We start from the raw sequence: 22,553 nt of genomic DNA, 5'->3' as shown, positions 1-22,553 counted from the left end.
TTTTATCATACACACTGTAAGGAGAGTGATCACTTAAGATGAGCCATCACCAGCAGTGGGGGTGGGGGAAGGAGGAAAACCTTTCATGGTGACAAGCAAGGTAGGCTATTTCCAGCAGAAATGGCCTACCTTGCTTGTCACCATGAAAGTTTTTCCTCCTTTCCCCCCTTGCTGCTGGTGATGGCTCATCTTAAGTGATCACTCTCCTTACAGTGTGTATGATAAAACCCATTGTTTCATGTTCTCTGTGTGTATATAAATCTCCCCACTGTATTTTCCACCGAATGCATCCGATGAAGTGAGCTGTAGCTCACGAAAGCTTATGCTCAAATAAATTTGTTAGTCTCTAAGGTGCCACAAGTACTCCTTTTCTTTTTTTGAATTGATAGCATCCCTTTAATGATTACATTATTTTATAGTTTGTTTTCAGGATACCTTGGTAGCATATACTAAAGCTATAAAAATACAAATCATTTTCTTACTTATAAAGGTCAGGCTGAGGTTGTTCACATTCAATGGTAGCGTGCAGTGCATCAATATCTTGTTCATTATGAAATGCCTTTGTATCTTGAACAGCACGGTAAGTCTAGAATGAATGAAAAAGGTGTAACAAAAACAATAAGCCAGAACAGATGCAGTGACCAAGTTATGTATGTAATTAAAAGAAAGGCCATGAAGTAGGTAAATTTTTCATATTTTGTGCTAGACTGTCAAGAGCCATATAATAATGATTCTCGTTAAAAAATATGCACTTCCAAATATAGATCTGGAATTTTCCTCTGCCTGTCATAACTCACAGATTGATTCAGTTTTCTTTGCAGTATGAACTCTCTTTTCCTCTAATCTAAGCAGCCTAAATTTTTAAGTGAAATATTTTTGCTTTCTCTTAACCTTTTACATAAAAGGTACACATTTCCAAATAGGTGCATGCCTCAGTGCCCCCAATCCTGTACAAATCAGGATTGCATGTATGTATACGCATGAACAACACTAGCTTGTGCTTCACTCTGGGTGCCCATGTTGGGCGCATACAAAAGTGCAAGTACACATAAGCAAGCACCAGTTAGAAAATTCCTCATAAAATGGCTCAATGGTACAGAAATAAGTTAATGACGGCTTAAATGAAAAAAAAAAAAATCACACAAACCAGTATCTTTGCTTACACTATTATATAGGCTGTTACTGTGCATTGTAGCAAAAAGGTTTGTAATAGCATTTTTAAAATAAAAAATATAGTATTTTATTACTTTATGACTAGATTCACCATCCAAACTAGCTGTTGTAACAAAACATGTTCCATCCCTTCTGCTGCTTGATAGAAATATTAAGTCACATGGGAATGTTTCATCTTCTTTTACCATCACAATGTCTCCAACCTAAAAAAAATAGAAAAGAAAACATGTTTATCATTAGTTAAATAGCCCAAAGATCAGATTCCAAGGATGAAATCCTTCTTCCATCGAAGTCTATGGAAAAATTTTCATTGACTTTAGTAGGGCTGAGATTTCATCACAAGACTAAGGAACTGCAGATACAATTCTCAAAAGGAGTACTACATCCTGTAAGACAATAAAAAATACTTCGCACTGGTATAGTATCTATCCTCTGAGGGTCTCAAAACTACTTTGAGATCCTCAAAGGGCAGATTCTTTTATTAAGCCTTACAACATCCCTTTTAGATATTCACATGTATGGCATTATCCCTATTTTACAGATAAAAACACTGAGGCACAGATAGATTACACCAGGGGTCAGCAACTTTCAGCATGCGACCCATCAGGGTAATCTGCTGGTGGGCCGCAAGACATTTAGTTTACGTTGACAGTCTGCAAGGATGGCCACCTGCAGCACCCATTGGCTGGGAACGGTGAACCACAGCCACTGGGAGCTGTTGGGGCCATGCCTGTGGATGGTCAACATAACCAAACGTCTCGTGGCTTGCCAATGGATTACCCTGATGGGCCACGTGACGAAGGTTGCCGACCCTTGGGTTACACAATGAGCCAGGTCAGAAGTGTGACTCTGGAGTCTGACTCCATGCCTAAACTGTGGATGACCCAGTATCATTGGCTGTTGATATTGAGCTGGTTGAAAAAATTTCAAGTTCGGGTTTTTTTATTGAAAGAAATTTTTAGAAAAAGTTTTCATGAAAAGTTCATCTCATCTCCCATCCATTTTGGTGGCCAGTAAATTAATTCAGATTTCTGTAACCATAACTGATACTTTCATAGGTTTCAGAGTAGCAGCCGTGTTAGTCTATATTCGCAAAAAAGAAAAGGAGTACTTGTGGCACCTTAGAGACTAACAAAATTATTTGAGCATAAGTTTTCGTGAGCTACAGCTCACTTCATCGGATGCATTCGGTGGAAAATACAGTAGGGAGATTTATATACACACACAGAGAACATGAAACAATGGGTTTTATCATACACACTCTAAGGAGAGTGATCACTTAAGATGAGCTATTACCAGCAGGAAGGAGGGGGGAAAGGAGGAAAACCTTTTGTAGTGATAATCAAGGTGGGCCATTTCCAGCAGTTAACAAGAACGTCTGAGGAACAGTGGGGCGTGGGGAGAAATAACATGGGGAAATAGTTTTACTTTATGTAATGACTCATCCACTCCCAGTCTCTATTCAAGCCTAAGTTAATTGTATCCAGTTTGCAAATTAATTCCAATTCCGCAGTCTCTCGTTGGAGTCTGTTTTTGAAGTTTTTTTTGTTAAAGGATAGCCACTCTCAGGTCTGTAATTGTGTGACCGGAGAGATTGAAGTGTTTTCTGACTGGTTTTTGAATGTTGTAATTCTTGACGTCTGATTTGTGTCCATTTATTCTTTTACGTAGAGACTTAACTTAGGCTTGAATAGAGACTGGGAGTGGATGAGTCATTACATAAAGTAAAACTATTTCCCCATGTTATTTCTCCCTCCACCCCACCCCCCACTGTTCCTCAGACGTTCTTGTTAACTGCTGGAAATGGCCCACCTTGATCATCATCACAAAAGGTTTTCCTCCTTTCCCTCCTCCTTCCTGCTGGTAATAGCTCATCTTAAGTGATCACTCTCCTTACAGTGCGTATGATAAAACCCACTGTTTCATGATCTCTGTGTGTGTATATAAATCTCCCCACTGTATTTTCCACCGAATGCATCCGATGAAGTGTGCTGTAGCTCACGAAAGCTTATGCTCAAATAAATTTGTTAGTCTCTAAGGTGCCACAAGTACTCCTTTTCTTTTTTGATACTTTCATAGACCTTGTCAACAAGACTATAGGCTTCTTATAGTGTGCTATAGTTCAACAAACCAGCTCCCACAGTCAAAGATTATTTTAAAGATTTTTCTCCCCCGTAGAGGCAGCTTCTGATATATAATTTAAAACTCAAATTTAAGTACAGCAGGTCAAAAAATTGTAAGAATTTAGTCGGGGGGGGGGGGGAGGTGGGCTGTAAAAATATCAAAGGTTCAATGAAAAATATGAAAAAATTAAATTTTGGAATTTTGACGAGCTGAACATTCGACTAGTGTGGATTTCTTGGGTTGCCTACTTTATCATGTAAAGATGTCCTTGTCTAAATAGTTTTCTAGTTAATCATTGTCCTCTTGTCAGAAGGATTTAGTGTGGTCACAATGAATTTCATAACAGAAAATTATGACATTAAAGACTGAATTTTGACATCACCAAAACAAACTTTTAGGAGGTGAGCAATTCTAATGATACGCAAATATTTTGGTAATTGACAAGGACCAAGTAAGTATAAAAGTAAAAATCAAGACAGTTTAGGTAGGACTTGATAAGATGTATTTTTACATTTCACAGATTATGGAAGGAATTCTAAGTAAATTAGCTCAGCTGCCTACCCAATTTCTGTATCTGCCGATCATTGAGGTGTATCACACTAGTTTATGTTGGTGCCAAGGCCTAATAAATCTAGAATCCTTGTATCCTCCATTTTGTTTGTGTGTGTGTCTGGCCATATGGCTATGCTCTCTGTTGCCTCCTCCTTTCTTTGTCTTCAATGCATCCAAAGGGTCTCTGAAATAGATTTCTTAGACTTTTTTGTCAGTAGTTTTTGGAGCCAATCTGCGGCTTCAAAACCATGAACGCTTTTGAGTAGTCACTGACAAGCTTGCCTGCTGAGGATTCAAGCAGTAAAGCTCAGGAATGAATGAGCACAATCCACACCAACACTTTTTCTATAGGGTTGCAGCTTGCCACTGAAGGAATTTTAAAATCATAAAGAGAATGTATACAGGAAATTCATAAAGATTGGTTTCTTGAGTTCCAAGAGTCGCAGACTACAAAATGAAATGTACTGATTCTAGCAAGGTTCACTCTGCAATCCATAGCACACAAAAAACTTGAGTTGATCTAGGAAACTGAGCAACCTGTAATAAGAACCCGCCAAAATGTGAATGATTAATAATCAAACTTATCCTAGTATTAATTCAAGAAGTTAGTATTAACTCAAGAGTTAGAATTATCCTAGTATTAACACAAAAGTTAGAAAAGTAATAAAAATAAAGCTCAGCAACAGGAAGCCTGTTAACCAAAATTGTTAAGTGCACCTCTGATTTCATTTACCAGTGCACTGGCGAAAGGAGGACTTTCCCTTTTAGTAACTTTTTTCTTTTGTTTGTGCTTTTGTTAAGCAAAATTTCAATTAGTGTACTACAAACTACTAATTTTTCTATTGTTCTTTTTGTTTTGGGCTGAATTATTATTAAAGTGAATACAGTTAGTATTAAATATGTATGTCCTAGATTTATGATATAGTCATTAGGCTGCAAAATTAAGGAACCAGCCTAAACAAGCTCTTTGATACAAACACACAGTCATATAAAGGCACGGAGTGAACTGTGAAAAGAAGGAATATTAAGAACATGTAAAGCACATTGGTCACAGACCTCTTATGACAAGAAAGTTGCAGAAGTCTACTACCTAGGAGACAAAGGAGTAATAACATCGATTTTCACCATACAGTTAAGGAACAATAAAAATTAGGGCTGTCAATTAATCGCAGTTAACTTATGTGATTAACTCAAAAAAATTAATCGTGATTAATTGCAGTATTAATCGCACTCTTAAACAATAGAATATCCATTGAAATTTATTAAATATTTTTGCCTTTTTTTCTACATTTTCAAATGTATTTATTTCAATTACAACACAAATACAAAGTGTACAGTGCTCACTTTACATTATTATTTTTTATTTTAAATATTTGCACTATAAAAATAATGGTATTTTTCAATTCACCTCATACAAGTATTGTAATGCAATCTCTTTATTGTGAAAGTGCAATTTACAAATGTAGTTTTTTGTTACATAACTGCACTCAAAAATAAAACAATGTAAAACTTTAGAGCCTACAAGTCCACTCAGTCTTACTTCTTGTTCAGCCAATCGCTACGACAACAAGTTTGCTCACATTTATGGGTGATAATGCTGCCAGCTTCTCATTTACAATGTCACCTGAAAATGAGAACAGGCATTTTTGTAGCCAGCATTGCAAGGTATTTAAATGCCAGATATGTTTAACATTTGTATGCCCCTTCATGCTTTGACCACCGTTCCAGAGGAAATGCTTCCATGCTGAAGTTGCTAGTTGAAAAAACAATGTATTAATTAAATTTGTGACTCAACTCCTTAGGGGAGAATTGTACCTCTCCTGCTCTGTTTTACCCGCATTTTGCCATATAGTTCATGTTCTAGCAGTCTCGGGTGATGACCTAGCACATGTTCGTTTTAAGAACACTTTCATCGCAGATATGACAAAATGCAAAGAATGCACCAATGTGAGATTTCTAAAGATAGCTACAGCACTCGTCCCAAGGTTTACAAATCTGAAGTGCCTTCCAAAATCTGAGAGGGACGAGGTATGGAGCATGTTTTCAGAAGTCTGAAAAAAGCAACTCTCCAATGCAGCAACTACAGAACCCGCACCACTAGAATTAAATGTGCTTATGTTTACAAGAAACAAACAGTGAATTATATTTATATTGAAAATGGTAGCAAGAGTAATTTTTTTTTGACGGTGAGGATTTAAGAATACCTGACTGGCACTAGAACTATAGCTGCTTGTTTGAAAAGGTAAAGATGAAGGGACCCAAACAAACTGTGTCATAAGGATAAATGGTCTTAAAAAAAATACTAGGCTAGTGAAGAGATCAGAACACCAAATGGAAGGGTCACAAGGAATTTTGCCAAGAGCTCTGACAAGACAATTCTGGCAAAGTAAGAGGCACCAGAAAAAAAAAAAGGTATTCCAAAGAGATGCCCATCAATTGTTTCAAACCGTTGACATTCTGAAAATTAAATCAGGTAGGCAAGTTGTTTTGCTTATGAGAATTTACAGACAGTTTCTGAAAATAACCCCCAAAATATCAGGGGTGCAGGTACAAAGGTAGAAATCTAAAGGAGAGGCTTTATGATGCTGAAAAGGTACAAAGTGAGGATTTTATTCTGATTGGGCTGTGTCCTCTTTGGAAGGAGAGGAATTAGTCAATGGATTTTGCATTAAAACTGGATTAAAAGAGATATCTTGCTAATCATGTTTACTTTCCTGAGAGAGAGAGAGAGAGATGAAAACAGAAGAAAAAACATGAGTGAAGGGCTAGAAGTTAAGAAGGAGATAATGAAAGGACCAAGGAAGGTAGAGAGACAACCCAGCATAGGGAATGAATAGGGGAGAGCCTAGCAAAGCAAGGATGAGGAAGGAAATGCTATAGCTTTTAACAATATTTTATTCAGATTTAATCGTTTTAAAATATTGTTCTAAACTTTTATTTTCCATATTGATGTAGTGAATATTGTGATCTTGAGTGCACTACATTTTTGTCTAATTTGTTTTGCAAGTGGGGAGAGTTAAGCCTGATCCCTAAAAAAACACCCAGTGTTAGTTGTTACTTACTCTTAATTTTCGGCTTTGCTTTCTAACCAATTTGCCATGCTGAATGAAATGAACAGGGCACTGGTTCATTGCATTGTCTGCTTTATGTCGAAGCCAATCTTCATAACCCTAGAAAAAAGTGAAGTGGAATGGAATAAAGTTAAGGAAATGCAGCTAGCCACACTTTACATTGCAGTTGTAGATCAAAGCTTTCTTACAAAAATAGTTAAAGAATTTTCCATTACAAGATGATAATAAAAAGTAAAGCATATCACTAAAATCTTCAATAGTTTATTATTTAGCAAATCAGATGTGCTTAAATAACATAAGTGAAGGTAATGTGATGGTGTGAGTAGCGTTTGTGAAAAAATGCAGAGCCACTTCTTGGTCTCTCATGAATAATGGGTAAACTCCAGCTCAATTTCCACCACTCCTTGCCCAAGCGCTCTAAGGGGTTTCCTATAAGAGTGGCTGCTTAGGAGACAAAGTGTGCAGAATGCATTTGGTAAGGTTGGGCTCAACATGAAGTGATTACAGGGCTGGAATGAACTACAAACTGGGGAGTTTCCCTGTTTGTTTTCTGATTACACTGAACTATTATTTGGTATACACAATATACCAACCCTCCAGAATAAGTTTTGAGAAAGTGAACTTGCTGATGCTTATTTTAGGTGATGAATTATTCCACCAATTTATCAAGTTACATTAGAGAGGAACACATATAAATATGGTTGAGAATCTCAGCAATACAATAACTCTGCTTTCAAATCTGTATAGCCATATTATAAAATTTAAAAAATTAGTTTTATTATTTTATTAGTTTTTTTAAAAAAATGAATGGATCCTTTTTTTGGGAGGTAAAAGTTCCTCCTACTTCCCATCCTCCCAAAATCTCTCTTACATTAATTCCATGGAAGCTCCTAATGTACACATAAAGACCAGAAGCTAGAACTGATATTTAAACAGAGAGCTGACCTAAGCAGCTCTTTTGCTTTAAATTCCCTGGAAATTCCTAGACACAAGGCAATAGATGCCATATATCCAGGGACAGAATTCAGCATATTGCTCATGACTAATGACAACTGGAAGATGCAACAGCAGCTGCTAACAATATCAAGTGACAGTTCACCCCACAGGTTTTCCATTCTTTTTTATGAGAAAGGATAACTTCAAGCTTATAAAGGATTTTCTGTGGCTGTATTTATTTTTTTTATTTTTAGAGATACACCCATTACATATATGCAGGAGCACACACACAAATGAAAAAGCAATTTGACATGTCAACCAAATATGAAAAGATAAGTCCAAAATCCAACTGAAGACACAAATATACCCCAGCAATGGGAGCAATCAAAATGCTGCTGTTTGTAATTTCTTTAATAACTAATGAATGAGAAAAGGCCAGATGACCTTTAGACCCACTGAAGGTCACACTCCACAGGCTCTGTTAGAGCAGCAGGAAAAGCAAATTCCAGAGTCTATGGCCACCAATTTAAAATATCCTGCCCTAGTCCTCAGAAATTCCAATCAGCTAATCTCAGTTGTTGTGGTAAAGAAATACAGTAGAACCTCCGAGTTATGAACTGACTGGTCAACCACACACCTCATTTGGAACTAGAAGTACACAATCAGGCAGCAGCAGAGAGAGGGGGGGGGGGGGGAAAAGCAAATACAGTACAGTACTGTGTTAAATGTAAATTATTAAAAATAAAGTTTTAAAAAAAAGATTTGACAAGATAAGGAAACTGTTTCTGTGCTTGTTTCATTTAAATTAAGATGATGAAAAGCAGCATTTTTCTTCTATATAGTGTGATACAGCATGGCCAGAGGGCAGCAGGAAGGTGATAGAGGGGAGATATGCAAGCCCCAGGATGATGAGAGCCTTATTCCCTGTAGAGGGAAGAGAGGTTGCTATAGATTAATTAGCGCACCTGAAGCCAATTAGAGCACCTGAAGCCAGTCACCTGACAAAAACCCCCTGCTCCAATCAGACAGTTGGAGGACTTGAAGCAGAGTAGTTTGGTGTTGGAGCAGAGAGCAGTTTGAAGGGAAGCAGAGGAGAGTTTGGAGAAGTGCTGTGGCAGCCAGAAGACCAAGATCCTAGGTAAAGGGAAACCTGGCTTGTGCAGAGCAGAGGGACCCCACAAATACAAGGGGTTGGGAGAAATCTGGCCCAAGCAGAAAGAGGGTAGGAAGCCCCACAAGCTGAAGGGCCGAAGAGGGAAGTAGCCCAGGGGAAGGAATCACTAGTTCAAGTGGTTTGCCATAATCCCTAGGGCCCCTGGGCTGGGACCCGAAGTAGAGGGTGGGCCTGGGTCCCTCCCTCTCCACTCCACTTCTCTGGGATACTAGTAGGACAGTTAATACCCCAGATCAGGGGCGAGAAATGGAGTCCTGAACTCCCCCCATAAGAAGAGAAAGCACGGGACCCATCATAGTAGTGCCAGCAATTTGCCACAATAGTAAAGTTTCAAAGCTGTATTAAGTCAATGTTCAGTTGTAAGCTTTTGAAAGAACCACCATAACGTTCTGTTCGGAGTTATAAATGCTTCAGAGTTATGAACAACCTCCATTCCCGAGGTGTTAGTAACTCTGAGGTTCTACTGTAGGTGATTCCCCAGACACACAGAGTCTAAAAAACAGTGGGTTTAAAGGCTGGGATTTCAAATCTCATTGGAATTCAATGGGAGTTTTGCTTTTAGTTTCCTTAGGAATGTTTGAAACTCCTTGCCTAAGAGATCAATATCACCACTTTGAATTGCACCCCGAAATGAATAGGGAACCAGGGTAGTCTTTGGAGCACTGTGTAACATGCTCTCAGCAGCTAACACTGGTATACAAGCAGCCCACAAAAGTCCACACCAGCTGTAGTTTCTGAGGGTAGTCACAAAGGGATACAAGTGTAGTGTTATGTGGAACACTTTGTAATAATCCAGTCTTTGTTTGATTGTGGTCAAACCACAAAAGATTGTTAAAAATAATCCCCCACATCTTAGAGCGGGAAAGCCACGCATAAAAAGTTAGCTGTTGTGCTTCCCACAACCACCTAGTGTCAGGAAATACTGAATTTGACTGCAAAGTATAGTCAGTCATGCAGTGTGAAGGTATGAAAATGCTGCTGTTTGTAATTTCTATTACAACTAATGAATGAGATATTTGTAGAATGAGAAATTTGTAGAACGAGTATTCTCTGCATTCATCACTGCCACATGACTTTCTTTCTACAGACCAGAATTGGGAAAGCCCAAATGTTGGCATGGAATATTGGAATAGAGAGGCCCCATTGCAAGCCAAAAAGTTTTGAACTGAAGGCTGACATATTATCTCGATGTCCTATAATCTCCTCAACTTCTTTCTCTGAGCACAGAATACTTTTGTTTGAAGAAGTTAAGAAAAATAACTGGCTAATTTCTATACAAAGAGTGTTGACTCCTGGCACTTAGCAGATAGCATCACACAATTTTGAGCAGAAAGTGTTAATACAGAGTCTCAAACAATTGTACCCTCTTGTTGTAGTATCATGTTAGATGGAATATATTGGTCCAAAGAATTAAAGGTGTCAACATGATCCTGTCACTGTCCAATATTAAACAGTGTTAAACAAGGTTAGGCAGACAGAGATCCTAGCCTGCTTAGTACCATGGCAAACACATTACCTTTTTTTTAAAACCTTTTAATAAAGATGCAGAAAAGAAGGAAACAGTTAAAATTTTGAAATGTGAAGTATTAAGTAGGGCTTTCGTTTTAACAACATTTTTTGTTCTCTTTCCCTTTTGCTGGAGAAAATTTTAAGAAAGATATTCCACCAAAACGCACCATACCCATCTGACAGTGTCTTAGAGGTATTAAAGTGGTAATAACTGCCCTTTTAGGGAAAAGAGAAGAAGTTAGATGAGATGGTCTGGAGGTGATGGTGGTGGTTGTGGTGTTAAAGTCTGATTCTGTTTCTTAGAAGACAAAACAAACACTCTCTCAAAAGGGGAGAGAAAAGAACTATAAAAGACAGAAAATGCAGGCTTCTGTCTCATGTTGACTTTTACTTGCACCTCACTGCTGAAAAAACGAAAGCATCGCATATCATCTTATTAGCTACTCCAAGACTTGGCAAACTTGTACCAGGGCTGTTTAGGGCATTGCTTTTAGCTGTCTCCTTCTGGTCACAGGGTTATAGCAGTGCCGTAAAACACAGTTTTGGCCAGCTAACCCAGACTCTTAGTAGACAGAAGAAAGATGGAGGATAGGAAAGAGAAGAAATAAGGTAGGGAAGGAAAAAAAACCAATGTGCAGAGAAGCAGAAGAAAGTCTCACATCCCGGGTGATGGCTGGGATTTAGTCAGTCTCAATAGAGCGGGTGATGTCATTTGGGTCCCTCCTCTCTCTGGCCTGACTTGGTCAGGACTTCTCTCAGGGTCAAGATGAAGGCCCAACTGTGTTACAGTAGATCCTGAGGTCTCAGGAAATGGAGTAGGTGACAGCTATGATGGTAAAGCTCACTCATTTCCTGATCTTGTGTCTCTTAGTCAGTGGTTGTTGGCAGCCCACTATCGCTAATTCTCCTCCAAAGTCTTTCTGAGGACCCCAAAAGGTAGTGATGGGTAAAATAGCTCTTCCCTTCACTATTTTATCCACCAATTAGGCCTAATTTCCTATATGCCAATTCTGGTTAAATTGATTTCTGGTCCAACATTTTCCTTGTTTACCAGACATGTTTTTTTAACACAGTCCTTGAATTATGTCGGTAGGCCTTTTTGTTCGGACTAATTCAATTGATCTCCATTTCCCACCTTTTCCCAGCAACATTTGTTGTTCTAGGTTATTGTAACATTTTATGAACTTTTACTCACTTTTCACAATAGAGCTCACAATTAGGGTAAATTTGTAAGCCCAATTTTCACAACACTTCTTTTCTCTCTTCCCTCTCTATATTGTGTGAATGAAACTGTTGGTGTCCTGATCAATGGCAGAATGCAGACTAGAGTATGAATGGGAACAGGCTGAGCCAGTGTAATTGAAGATATGAAATTCTTACACACATAAGTCATAGCATATATTCTGTGTAGGGTCCCTCTCTGATTTTATTGGGATTCTACACAGGTGTACCAATCCACTCTAGCAGATACCATTGCAGTACTGGGGTCACAGAGTGACAAACTGCTGTAATCCACTCTCTATGGCAATATTAATTTAAAATCTACAAAAGAGAAAGGGAAGGCTGACACAGTTCCGTACTATTTTAGTATTATTTTACTTAGATTAGAGGAACCTTTATTAGGATCTTCCAAGCTACATTGATATGGCAAGTATTGACTTACTTGAATTTTATTATTTTAGTTTTTATAGATAATTTTTAAATATATTTGAAGCATTATTATATAGTATACTCAATAATTTGTAAGATCCATTAAGTCTCGTTATAAACTGTTAATAGTTTGAGTAAAAATTAATGTGACCCAAATACTTAAAGTCCATCTTGTGGATGCTGTATAGAGGTTGTCGATACATATCACAACAACTATATGTTGGAAATTTCCTCACCAATAAGAGCAACAATTTTATCCCATAACCTACTGCTGTAATTCTTCCTCCGCATAGTTTAAATGTTTTGAATAGGTAGGTGAATAAATATTTAGGAACAAAAAACTAACAAACATCTGGCTACTTTTAATAGATACAACTGTATAAACTATTCTTCGGAACACAGTTACACGAAGTACAAACTAATATTACAAAATAATTTTGAAAGTTCTGTTGAATAAATGAAAGCCGGCATCGTTTAACCATCAATAAAATTCTACTTAAAACAGAGGCAAATAAAAAGTAAAGCCCTCAAAGAAAGGATAACCCTTCCCTTGAGTCCCTAAGAACAAACAAAAGTAACACTGGCAGTTGTTTAAAAAAAAGAAAAGAAGAAAAAGAAGAAAACAAATTTACATTTTCATACAAACTTCAGTTTTACTCCCCTGCTTTCCCCCAAAGAAACTCTCACCTGTTTGATAGCTGTTACAGTGATGACAAAGAAAAGTGGAAGTCCACTTGTTACAGGACTGGTTGGTGTATCAATAATTAACTGCAACATAAAGAATAATCACACCATTTCCTGAATACTAGTTTTGTGAATTTCCAAGCATGAAATTTATATTGGGCTTTTAAAAAAGTGCAACCATACACAAAGCAACTTATTATTAAAAAAAGGAAAGTAAGTGCAATAAGAAATCAAGGTTATTTCTATTGACAATACCGTTCCCTGACACCATCTGTAATTGCAAATACATATAAGCCTATCCACAAATTCATGATCATGCACTCAGTAAAAATGGAGGTTACTTACTGTAACTGGAGGTTCTTTGAGATATGTGGTCCCTATCTGTATTCCACACGTGAGCATGCATGTGCGCCATGTGCTCAAGTCTGGAAATTCTTCAAAGCAGTGTCAATTGACCTGCACTTGTGCAGTAGCTCCCCTTGCGCTCCCAACCAAGGAATAAAAGGCAGTGTGGATCAACACCTCTCCAGTTCCTCCTCTTACTGCAATCCAACCAGATCTGAAGCAGAAGGGATGGAGGGTGGAAAGCAGCAACTACACACACAGCCATAGGAAAGGCAGCACTACAAGATCTCTGTGCCGCCTTCCTCAAACCCTCCTCCAGTCTGAACACTGCTTGCCAGTCACCCATGTGTGGAATACAGATAGGGACCATCACTTGAAGAAGAAATGGAGGTTACTTACTGTAACTGGACATTTTTGCTATGTGTAGTCCCTATTTACTTTTCACACATGGGTGACTGGCAAGCAGTGTTCAAACTAGAGAAGGGTGCAAGGAAGGTGGCAGCAGAATTGCTTGTAGTTATGCCCTTCCTACGGCTGCATCTGCAATTGCTGCTTGGTCTAGAGTGTAGTGTGTTATGAATATATTAACAGAATTCCAAGATGCTGCTCTGCAAATGTCCTGCAGTAGAACGTCATATAGGGATGCCATGGAGCCAGCATGTGCTTGCATGGAGTGATCTATAATACAGCCAGGAAGGGAATATTTGCTGTTTTGTAGCATTCTAAGTGCATTCCAAAACCCACTTAGAAATCCTCTGGGAGGATATGGCTTGCCCATGCAATCTTTCTGCTATGGCAATAGAGTCTCAGATTTTTTTAATTGGTTTGGTTCTTTGCAGGCAGAATGCCAATGTGAGCCTAATGTTGAGGGAGTGACGTCTCTTGTCTTCGGAAGAAGCATGGGTTTCGAGAAAAATATAGGTAATGGTGTTGTCCGATAGATGTGGAAGTCAAACACAATCTTGGGGAAGAAATTTGGGGTATAATGTAAGGGAAACCTTCTCCTTGTGAAACATTTTATAGAGAGGATCTGCCATAATGGCTGCTAGCTCCCCAATGCTTCTGGAATGCTCACGGTATTCAGCAAAAGTTGGTGGAGGTGGACCCAGGCTGAAAAGTGTCTCCATTTAGCTAAACTACAGACTCTAGTAGAGAATCCTTTCTACTTTGGTTAAGGATTTCCTAAACCAGGGTGGCACATGGGCATTATTTCTGACGCCCATCCAAACACCAGGCCGTGAGGTGAAGTGATTCCAGACTGGGGTGCTTGATTTTCCACCGTCCAGGGTTAGGAGGTCTGGAAAAGGGAGGATCCTGACGGGAGTGTATGGACATTGTTAGAAGTTCCATGAACCAGGATAGTCTGGGCCAGCAGGGTGCTAGGAGGAGGAGGAGGGTTTTGTCACAATGGATCTTCCCTACGACTTGAAATAGTAGGGGGATGGAAAGAAAGGTGTATCTGAGACTACCCATCCAGGAGACCATCACCCTGGGAATCACAATCCATGGCTCCCCTGGAACAATACAGGGGAAGTTTTCTGTTCATCTGGGACACAAAGAGGTCCCATAGCGAAGTACCCCATTTCCTACATATCTTGATTAGGACTGCGTTGTGAATCTGCCATTTGTGGTCTGCTTAGTTTGTTTGCTAGGGAGTTATGAGCATCTGGAAGATATGCAGCCTGTATCATAATGTGGTTTCTGATACACCAATTCCAAAGTTTGACTGCTTCCAGGCAGAAAAGACAAGATCTTAATCCTCTGTTTATATACCCCACCATGATTATACTGCCTGACATTATCTGTACATGGAGCGGGCATATGAGGGAAAAGAAGCCTTGATCACAAGGCGGATTGCCCTCAGTTCCAGTAAATTTATACGCAGTCTGGCCTTTTTGGGGGTTCAGGTATCCTGAGCAGTGTGGTAGTCCAGGTGAGGGCCCCCTCCCTGAGGGAGGCATCCATCGCAAAGGTTGCTCTTGGTATGGGAGGGCTGAAAGAAGTTCTCACCATGACTTTGTTTGGGTTCAAGCGCCAAGCAAGGGAGGCGAGAACTCTGATAGGAACAGTCACCTTGGAGTTGATGTGGTCCCTCTTTGGCTGCTAAGTCCAGTGGAGCCAGCTTACAGACACAGTAAGTGGAGTCTGGCGAACAGCATCACGTAGGTGTATGCAGCCACGTGACCCAACAGCAAGAGATGCTGGTGATCATAGCTCGCGGTTTGCGGGTAATGCAGAAAATCAGGTTGTTCATCATGTGACATCTGTCTGTGGCAAGAAATGCTCTTGCAAAGACTGAGTCCAGTCGTGTTCCTAATTTGCCTGGAGGCTCAGGTGGGTGCTGGTAATAGTTTACTGTCCTCGTGGGTGACAAAACGGTACAAATGCCCAAGGTAGCAAGAAGTTGCCAAAGAGATCCTGTCACTGACATGAATTCCCCATGTGATCAGTCTACCAGAAGCCTGTTGTCCATGTATGGGAACACTGTGTAGCCCTGTCACTTTATCTGTGACAGGGGTCTCAAACATGCGGCCCGTGGGGTTATTTTCTGCGACCCGCCAGCTTCGCGCAGCCCCCACCCCCAGCGTTTATCTAGCATGGCTCCGCCCCAGCCCGGCACATACCAGTGGCAGGGCAGACTCCCCGACTGCCTGCCCTGCCCACAGGCCGCTCTGGGAAGCGGCCGGGACCTGGGGAGGGTGGGGGCACAGGGGTCAGTGTGTTGCCCTGGCTACACCTCCAGATATCTCCCCCGAAGCTCCAGTTGCCCACGGTTTCCCGTTCCCAGCCAATGGGTGCTGCGGGGGGCAGTGCCTGGAGGCGCAGCCAGGGCAACACACAAACCCATGTGGCCCCCGCACTCTCCCCCAGGTTCCGACCGCTTCCCGGAGCGGTGCGGGGGCAGGGAAGGCAGGTGGAGAGCCTGCCCTGCCCCTGGTGAGTGCCAGGCCGCAGCTGCTCTAGGTAAACCCCAAACCCCTCCTGCACCCCAACCCCCTGTCCCCCAACCCCCTGCCCTGAGCCCCCTGCTGCACCCTTCCTGCACCATGACCCCTGCCGTACCCCACACCCCTTCTGCACCCCGACCCCCTGCTGTACCCCGCACCCCGACTCCCTGCCCCACACCTCACCCCTCCTGCATCCCAACCCCCTGCCCTGAGCCCCTGCTGCACCCTGCACCCCTCCTGCACCCCCTGGCGGCAGGGAGGGGACGGAGGTGGGGTGGAGATTTCAGGGAAGAGGTTGGAATGGGGGCAGGGAAGGGGTGGAGTGGGGGCGGGGCCGGGGCAGCAGGGGGAGGTCAGTGATGCAGCCCTTGGGCCAATCTACTAGTCCTCATGTGGCCCTCATGGTCATTTGAGTTTGAGACCCCTGATCTGGGCTGCTGCCACCCATTACCCCCAGTGTAAAAGGGATTCTGCCTCCAGATGAAAAATCAATTGCTGAGAGTGGTCCTCAAAGGGAAATTGGGAACAGGGTTTATGATAAGGGAAGGAAAGAAACTCTATGAAGTATCCCTGATGCATAATCTCCAGGACCCAACTGTCCAGGGTGATCTGGTTCCAGCTATGGGCAAAGAGAGTAAGATGGCACACAAAGGTGGGTGGCATCAGTGTGGTATGCAGGTCTCAACTTCTCAACCAAAAATGGCCCTTGGCCTGCGGTTGGGAGTGAGTGGAAGCAGTGGCAGTAGACGGAGCCGAGAAACAGGACCTACGAGTCTGCTAGCATTTGTACAGAGGCTCAGGTGGGTGATGGCAATAGGGAAGGTGTGGAGGGGGTGGTCTTTGTCTAAAAGGCTGTCTCTGGTATTTTCTTCCTGGGGGAAGGAGGGGAAATCCCAGGGACCGCAAAGTACGACAAGTCCTTTAGTGACTACAGGGACTCATCTGTATTTCCATTAAAAAAAGACTGGATTCATTAAAGGGGAGGTCCTGGATGGTGATTTGGACCTTTCTAGGAAACCTTGACAAATGTAGCCATGAGTCCCACCACAATAGAAGTCCTGTGGCCAAAGTCCTGGATACTGTGTCTGCAGCATCCACCTCTGCCTGGAGGGCTATCTTTGCTACTAACTTTCTTTCATCTAGAAGGGACTGGAACTGGGTTGTCTATGGGAAGTTTATCTTTAAAGTCTGCAAGCCGGGCATAAGTGTTAAAATCATATTTTGCTACCAATGCTGGTAGTTAGCTAAGCGAAACTGCAGACGTGTGGTGGAGAAGACCTTCCTTCCCTGGAGGTCCAGTCTCATTGAGCCCTTATGTGCCGGGGTGGATTTCTGATAGTGCGACTGAGCTCTTTCCATGACTGTCTGTATCACCAAAGAACTGGGGGTAGGATGAGAAAACAAGAAGTCAGCTCCTTTGGCAGGAACAAAATAATGTCGCTGGGCCCTTTTTGGTGTAGGGCCACAAGATGCTGGTGTGTACCATGCCACTCTGGCTGACTCTAGTACAGAGTATAATCGGAAAGGCAACCTTACTCCATCCCTGTAGTTGCAAAATATGCAGGAGCTAGTGTGGAAGGTCCTGAACCTCCTCTATTGGGATCTGTAGATCATTTGTGACCTTTTGTAAAAGCTGCTGGTACTGACAGTGATCACCACTGGCTCGGATGATTTAGTTGGGGATTGGTCCTGCTTTGAGCAGGGGGTTGGACTAGATGAACTCCTGAGGTCCCTTCCAACCCTGATATTCTATGATTCTATGATCTGGCAGAAGAGGTGATGAAAGAATGACAGCATTGTCTGGTGATAATGAAGACTATGACTATTGGAATTGTTGGTACCAGTGGAACTGGTTCGGGCTCCTCCTCTTTGTACACAGATGGAGCTGGCTGGCGAGAAGGGGAGGAGTGGTGCAACTTCTGAAAGGGATCCAGAGGCCTGCCATAAGGATCCCACAGGCCCCAATAAGTCCAGAAGGCAGGATCCATCCACTGCAGTGGCTCCCGGGGAATCGGTACCAGTAGTGCCTAGGAGGGTCATACCCGGACAGATGGCAAGTATGGCCTCTCGGCTGTCTGTTGGGGCTCCTGTGCTGAGCAGAGATACTGTGCGGCTATCTCTTCTGACTCCTCCTATTACGAGGACTGTTCCATCGGTAGCAGGTTCCAGGTCGCTCCTGCCCAATGGTTGGAGATGGAACTGCTCCTGAGACATCAGTAAAGATTCCTCCTCTGGAGAAAGGACATCCCTCAAGACAGCAGGGCCAGAAAAGAGTGCAGACTGTGAGTAGGGGAGGAGTATGTCCTCCGGTGTTACATAGGTCCCTGTATGGCTTGGGATCCAGGGAGTTCCAGCAGATATGTCTGAAGGACCCGGCTCATTTGTTGAAGCCAAACATTCTTTAGGTGAACAAGGCAGTACCAATGAGCAGTCTGGACCCACACTCCAATATGGAATGGGTAAGCATTTGTCCTTCCATTTCAGAAGCACAGTCACCATAGGATCCCTCTTTTTGCATGCCTTGCCCTCCAACCTGGGGATCTTCTGCAGAGCCACTTCCATGGGTTCCAGACGTGATGTCTCACCCAACCTGGACTGGCTTGGGGAGGAAACATTTGCTAGAGACAGTCCTCTGTGAGGATCTGTCCTTGCACCCATGACAGTGCCTTCTATTCTCATAGAAAGCCCTGAAGGAAAAGTCCTTGGGCTTTGGAGTTAACTGTTTCGCTCCAAGCCATGTACTTGGAGGGGCACTGCTGGTCGGTGGAGGCCAATTTACAGGCAGGTCTGCTGGGCCTTGATCAGAGCGGGGCCTCATAGCCTCCTCCATCAGGAACTTAAGTCAGGGCTGCCAGATCTCTTAAGTTCTTGGTGGAAAGGATCAGCAGATACTGCACCTGCAGAGAGATATACTTCTCCCAGACAGTACAGGCACAGTTAATGATCGTTGCTGATGGAGAAGGAGCAAGGGCAGGAAATGCAATTCTTGAAGCTCAGGTCTCTGGACATAGTCCTGGGACTGGAGAAGATTTCCCCCAACTGGGAGTGAGGGAACTGCTCTATACTAACCATAGACTATACTAAGTACAAACTAGTTAAGGGTCTCTAACTGATCACCATATTTAGGGTCAGGAAGGAATCTTCCCTGGGGTCAGATTTTCAGACACCTTGGGGGGTTTTCGCCTTCCTCTGCAGCATGGGGCACGGATCACTTACAACTTAAATTAGTGTAAATGGTGAATTCTCTGTAACTTGAAGTCTTTAAATCATGATTTGAGGACTACAGTAACTCAGCAAGCGGTTAGGGGTCTGTTACAGGAGTGGGTGGGCAAGGTCCTGAGGCCTGCAATGTGTAGGAGGTCAGACTAAATGATCATGATGATCCCTTCTGACCTTAAAGTCTATGACTCTATAAGTTAAGATAGACAAACTATTTACAAGTATTTTATGTTACAATTTATACATGGAGTGAAGGACACAATTCTGACTCTGGTTATGTGGAAGTAAGAAGGAACTGGACAGGTGTTGACCCACACTGTCTTTTATGCCCTCAGTCAGAAACATGAGGAGAGCTACTGAGCAAGTGCGGGTCAACAGATACTGCTTTGAAGAATTTCTAGATTCAGGCACATATGTATTCACATGAAGAACAACAAGTTTTGCAAAACTGCAATAGCAATAAGTCTTCAACAAGTTAGTTATCCGGAAATGTCAATCTTTATTCTCTGCTTTCAAACCTATGAGACACTTCTATGAAAAAATATTTTGTCAAAAGAAAATCTGAGCACATTCTTGTTGAAAACACCTTGAGCTATCTGGTTAAGGTCCCCTCCATTTAAAAAAAAAATCAAATGGAGTGGGCTACCAATATTCCTTTTTTTGGGGGCGGGGGGTTGGACCTTCAAATCTATCACTAGTTCTAGAGCGGGGTCTCAAACTCAAATGACCACGAGGGCCACATGAGGACTAGTACATTGGGCTGAGGGCATCATCACTGACTCCCCCCGCTCCACTCCTTCCATGAGGCTGTGCCCCTGCCCCACCTCTTCCCACCCCTTTTCTGCCCCCATTCCAACTCCTTCCCCGCCTGCCTGCCCTGCCCCCGCGCCGCTCCGCGATGCGACCGGAACCTGGGAGGGAGGCCACAGGGGTCTGTGTGTTGCCCTGGCCGCAACTCCAGGCACCGCTCCCGGCAGCTCCCATTTGCTGGGAACAAGGAACCGTGGCCAATGGGAGCTTCAGGGGAGGTACCTGGAGGTGCAGCCAGGGCAACACACAGACCCCTGTGCTCCCCCTCCCCCAGGTCCCGGCCACTTCCCAGAGCAGCCTGGGGGCAGGGCAGGCAGTTGGGGAGCCTGCCCTGCCCCCGGTGTGTGCTGGGCCAGGCCGGGCTGGGCCGGAGCCACTCTAGATAAACGCTGGAGGGGCACAGAAAATAACCCTGCGGGCCACGTGTTTGAGGCCCCTGTTCTAGATTAATAAAAACCAATAATTCTGAATAAATATAGTGAAACCTGCACTAAGGACCATTTTCAAATTGCTTGTCCATTTAATACTACCACAGGTGACTATTTTTTCTGATATCTAATGTTCTTTTCAGGTAGGCAGGCAGAAGAAAAAAATCCATAAGAACTCTCTCTTTTTTTTATTTGTTTAATGTTAAGAGGAATGAGTGTAGGGTTGGGAATGAGGAACTCCAAATTGTAATCAGAGTTCTGCCACTTGCTTGCTGTGTGACTTTGACCAAGTCAATAAATATTTTATTCTACATCCCCATCTCTAAAATGGGAACAAGATTTACATACCTACTTTATAGAGATGCTGTGATGATTAGTAAATGCTTGCCCAGTACTTTGAGCATATAAAGTATCCTCTATGTTTTAGATATCGGTATCTGCTAAATATGTGGATGTTCTTTCAAATGGTACCCTTTAAAATACCATATAAAACTCATTGCAAACATTAGTAGGAACCTAATAAAATGAATCCTTGTTTTAACTGGGTAAAAGTTAGCGTTCTATCTTTTGGAAATATCCAAGTCTGTCCCCATAGTGAAAATAGTTAATTAGGGTAAATGCTTGTTATGGTGAAGGTGGTCAGGAACTTTGGAGGAGGGGATCAGGAACTGATGGAATTCAAGATGCTAAGGAAAAGAGGACAAGAACAGCAAAACAAGACACTAGACTTCAGAAAGGTGGATTTCAACCAACTCAGAGAAAGAGTAGGCAAGATCCCATGGAAAGACCAATTAGGAGAAAGAGTAGGCAAGATCCCATGGAAAGACCAATTAGGAAGTACAGGAGTTGAAGGGGGCTAGCAGTTCCTAAAAGATTTAATACTAGAGCCTCAACATCATTCTATTCCAATGCAGAGGAAAGATAAGAAGAGCTACAAGAGGCCAATGTGGCTGCACAAGAACCTTTTTAGCTATAAAAACCAAAATGGATACGTACAAGGAATGGAAAGAGGGCCAAATCATCAAGGAAGTATACACAGGAACAGCACAAGCGTGTTTGAATAAAATCAAGAAAGCTAAGACAAAGAATGAGTTATAGCTGGCGAGAAAAGTTAAAGAAAACAAGAAGCGGTTCTTCAATAAGTCAGACAAAAAAGAAAGGTCAGGGATGGTGTGGGTCCGCTGCTCAATGGAGAAGATAACTTGGTAACCGAAGATGATAGAAAGTCAGAGCTGCTCAATGCCTACTTTGCTTCAGCCTTCTCACAAAAACCAACATGTGACTGGACAACTAGTCAAATTACTACAGACAATAAAGGGGAAGGGATGCAGATCGGGGTAAGTAAAGAACATGTCAGATCTTCTAACCAATTTGAATGAATTCAAGTCAGCAGGGCCTGATGCTATTCTCCCCAGGGTACTCAAGGAATTAGCTGAGGAAATCTCAGAGCCACTAGCAATAATATTTGGAAACTCATGGATGACAGGACTGGTCCTGGAAGACTGGAGAAGGACTAACATAGTGTCCATCTTTAAAGAGAGAAAAAAGGAGTCAAGCAATGATAGACCAGTCAAGCAACTATAGACCAGTCAGACCTCGATACCTGGGAATCTACTCGAGCAATGTATAAAACATTCAATTTGTGAATACCTGGAGGATGAAGGGATAATCACTAGCAGCTAGCATGGATTTACTAAGAACAAATCATGCCAAACCAGCTTGATTTTCTTCTTTGACAAGATAAGTGGTTTGGCGAGTAGGGAAAATGTGGTGGATATAATATACTTGGACTTCAGAAAGACTTTTGAGACAGTCCCACATGACATTCTGATAAGCAAGCTAGAGAAATGCAGGCTCAGCAGAACTACCATTAAGTGGCTACATAACTGGTTAAACAACCGCAAACAAAAAGAGTAACTATTAATGGAAT

General features: G+C 42.1%; 1 protein-coding gene across 1 annotated transcript in view; it reads right to left on the bottom strand.

Annotated features, from left to right (window-relative positions):
* The window catches only part of ATP11A (ATPase phospholipid transporting 11A), a 232,275-nt gene that overhangs the window by 80,455 nt on the left and 129,267 nt on the right, over positions 1-22,553 (bottom strand). Inside the window, 4 exon segments of the mRNA XM_043504486.1 lie at positions 483-586; positions 1,248-1,376; positions 6,912-7,019; positions 12,877-12,957. Coding sequence (XP_043360421.1) covers positions 483-586; positions 1,248-1,376; positions 6,912-7,019; positions 12,877-12,957 — 422 coding nt within the window.

This window comes from Dermochelys coriacea, chromosome 1 (genome assembly GCF_009764565.3).
Source record: "Dermochelys coriacea isolate rDerCor1 chromosome 1, rDerCor1.pri.v4, whole genome shotgun sequence".
NCBI classification, from domain to species: Eukaryota; Metazoa; Chordata; order Testudines; family Dermochelyidae; genus Dermochelys; species Dermochelys coriacea.
Note: the sequence above shows the minus strand (reverse complement) of the source record. Positions and strands in the feature narration are given on the sequence as shown.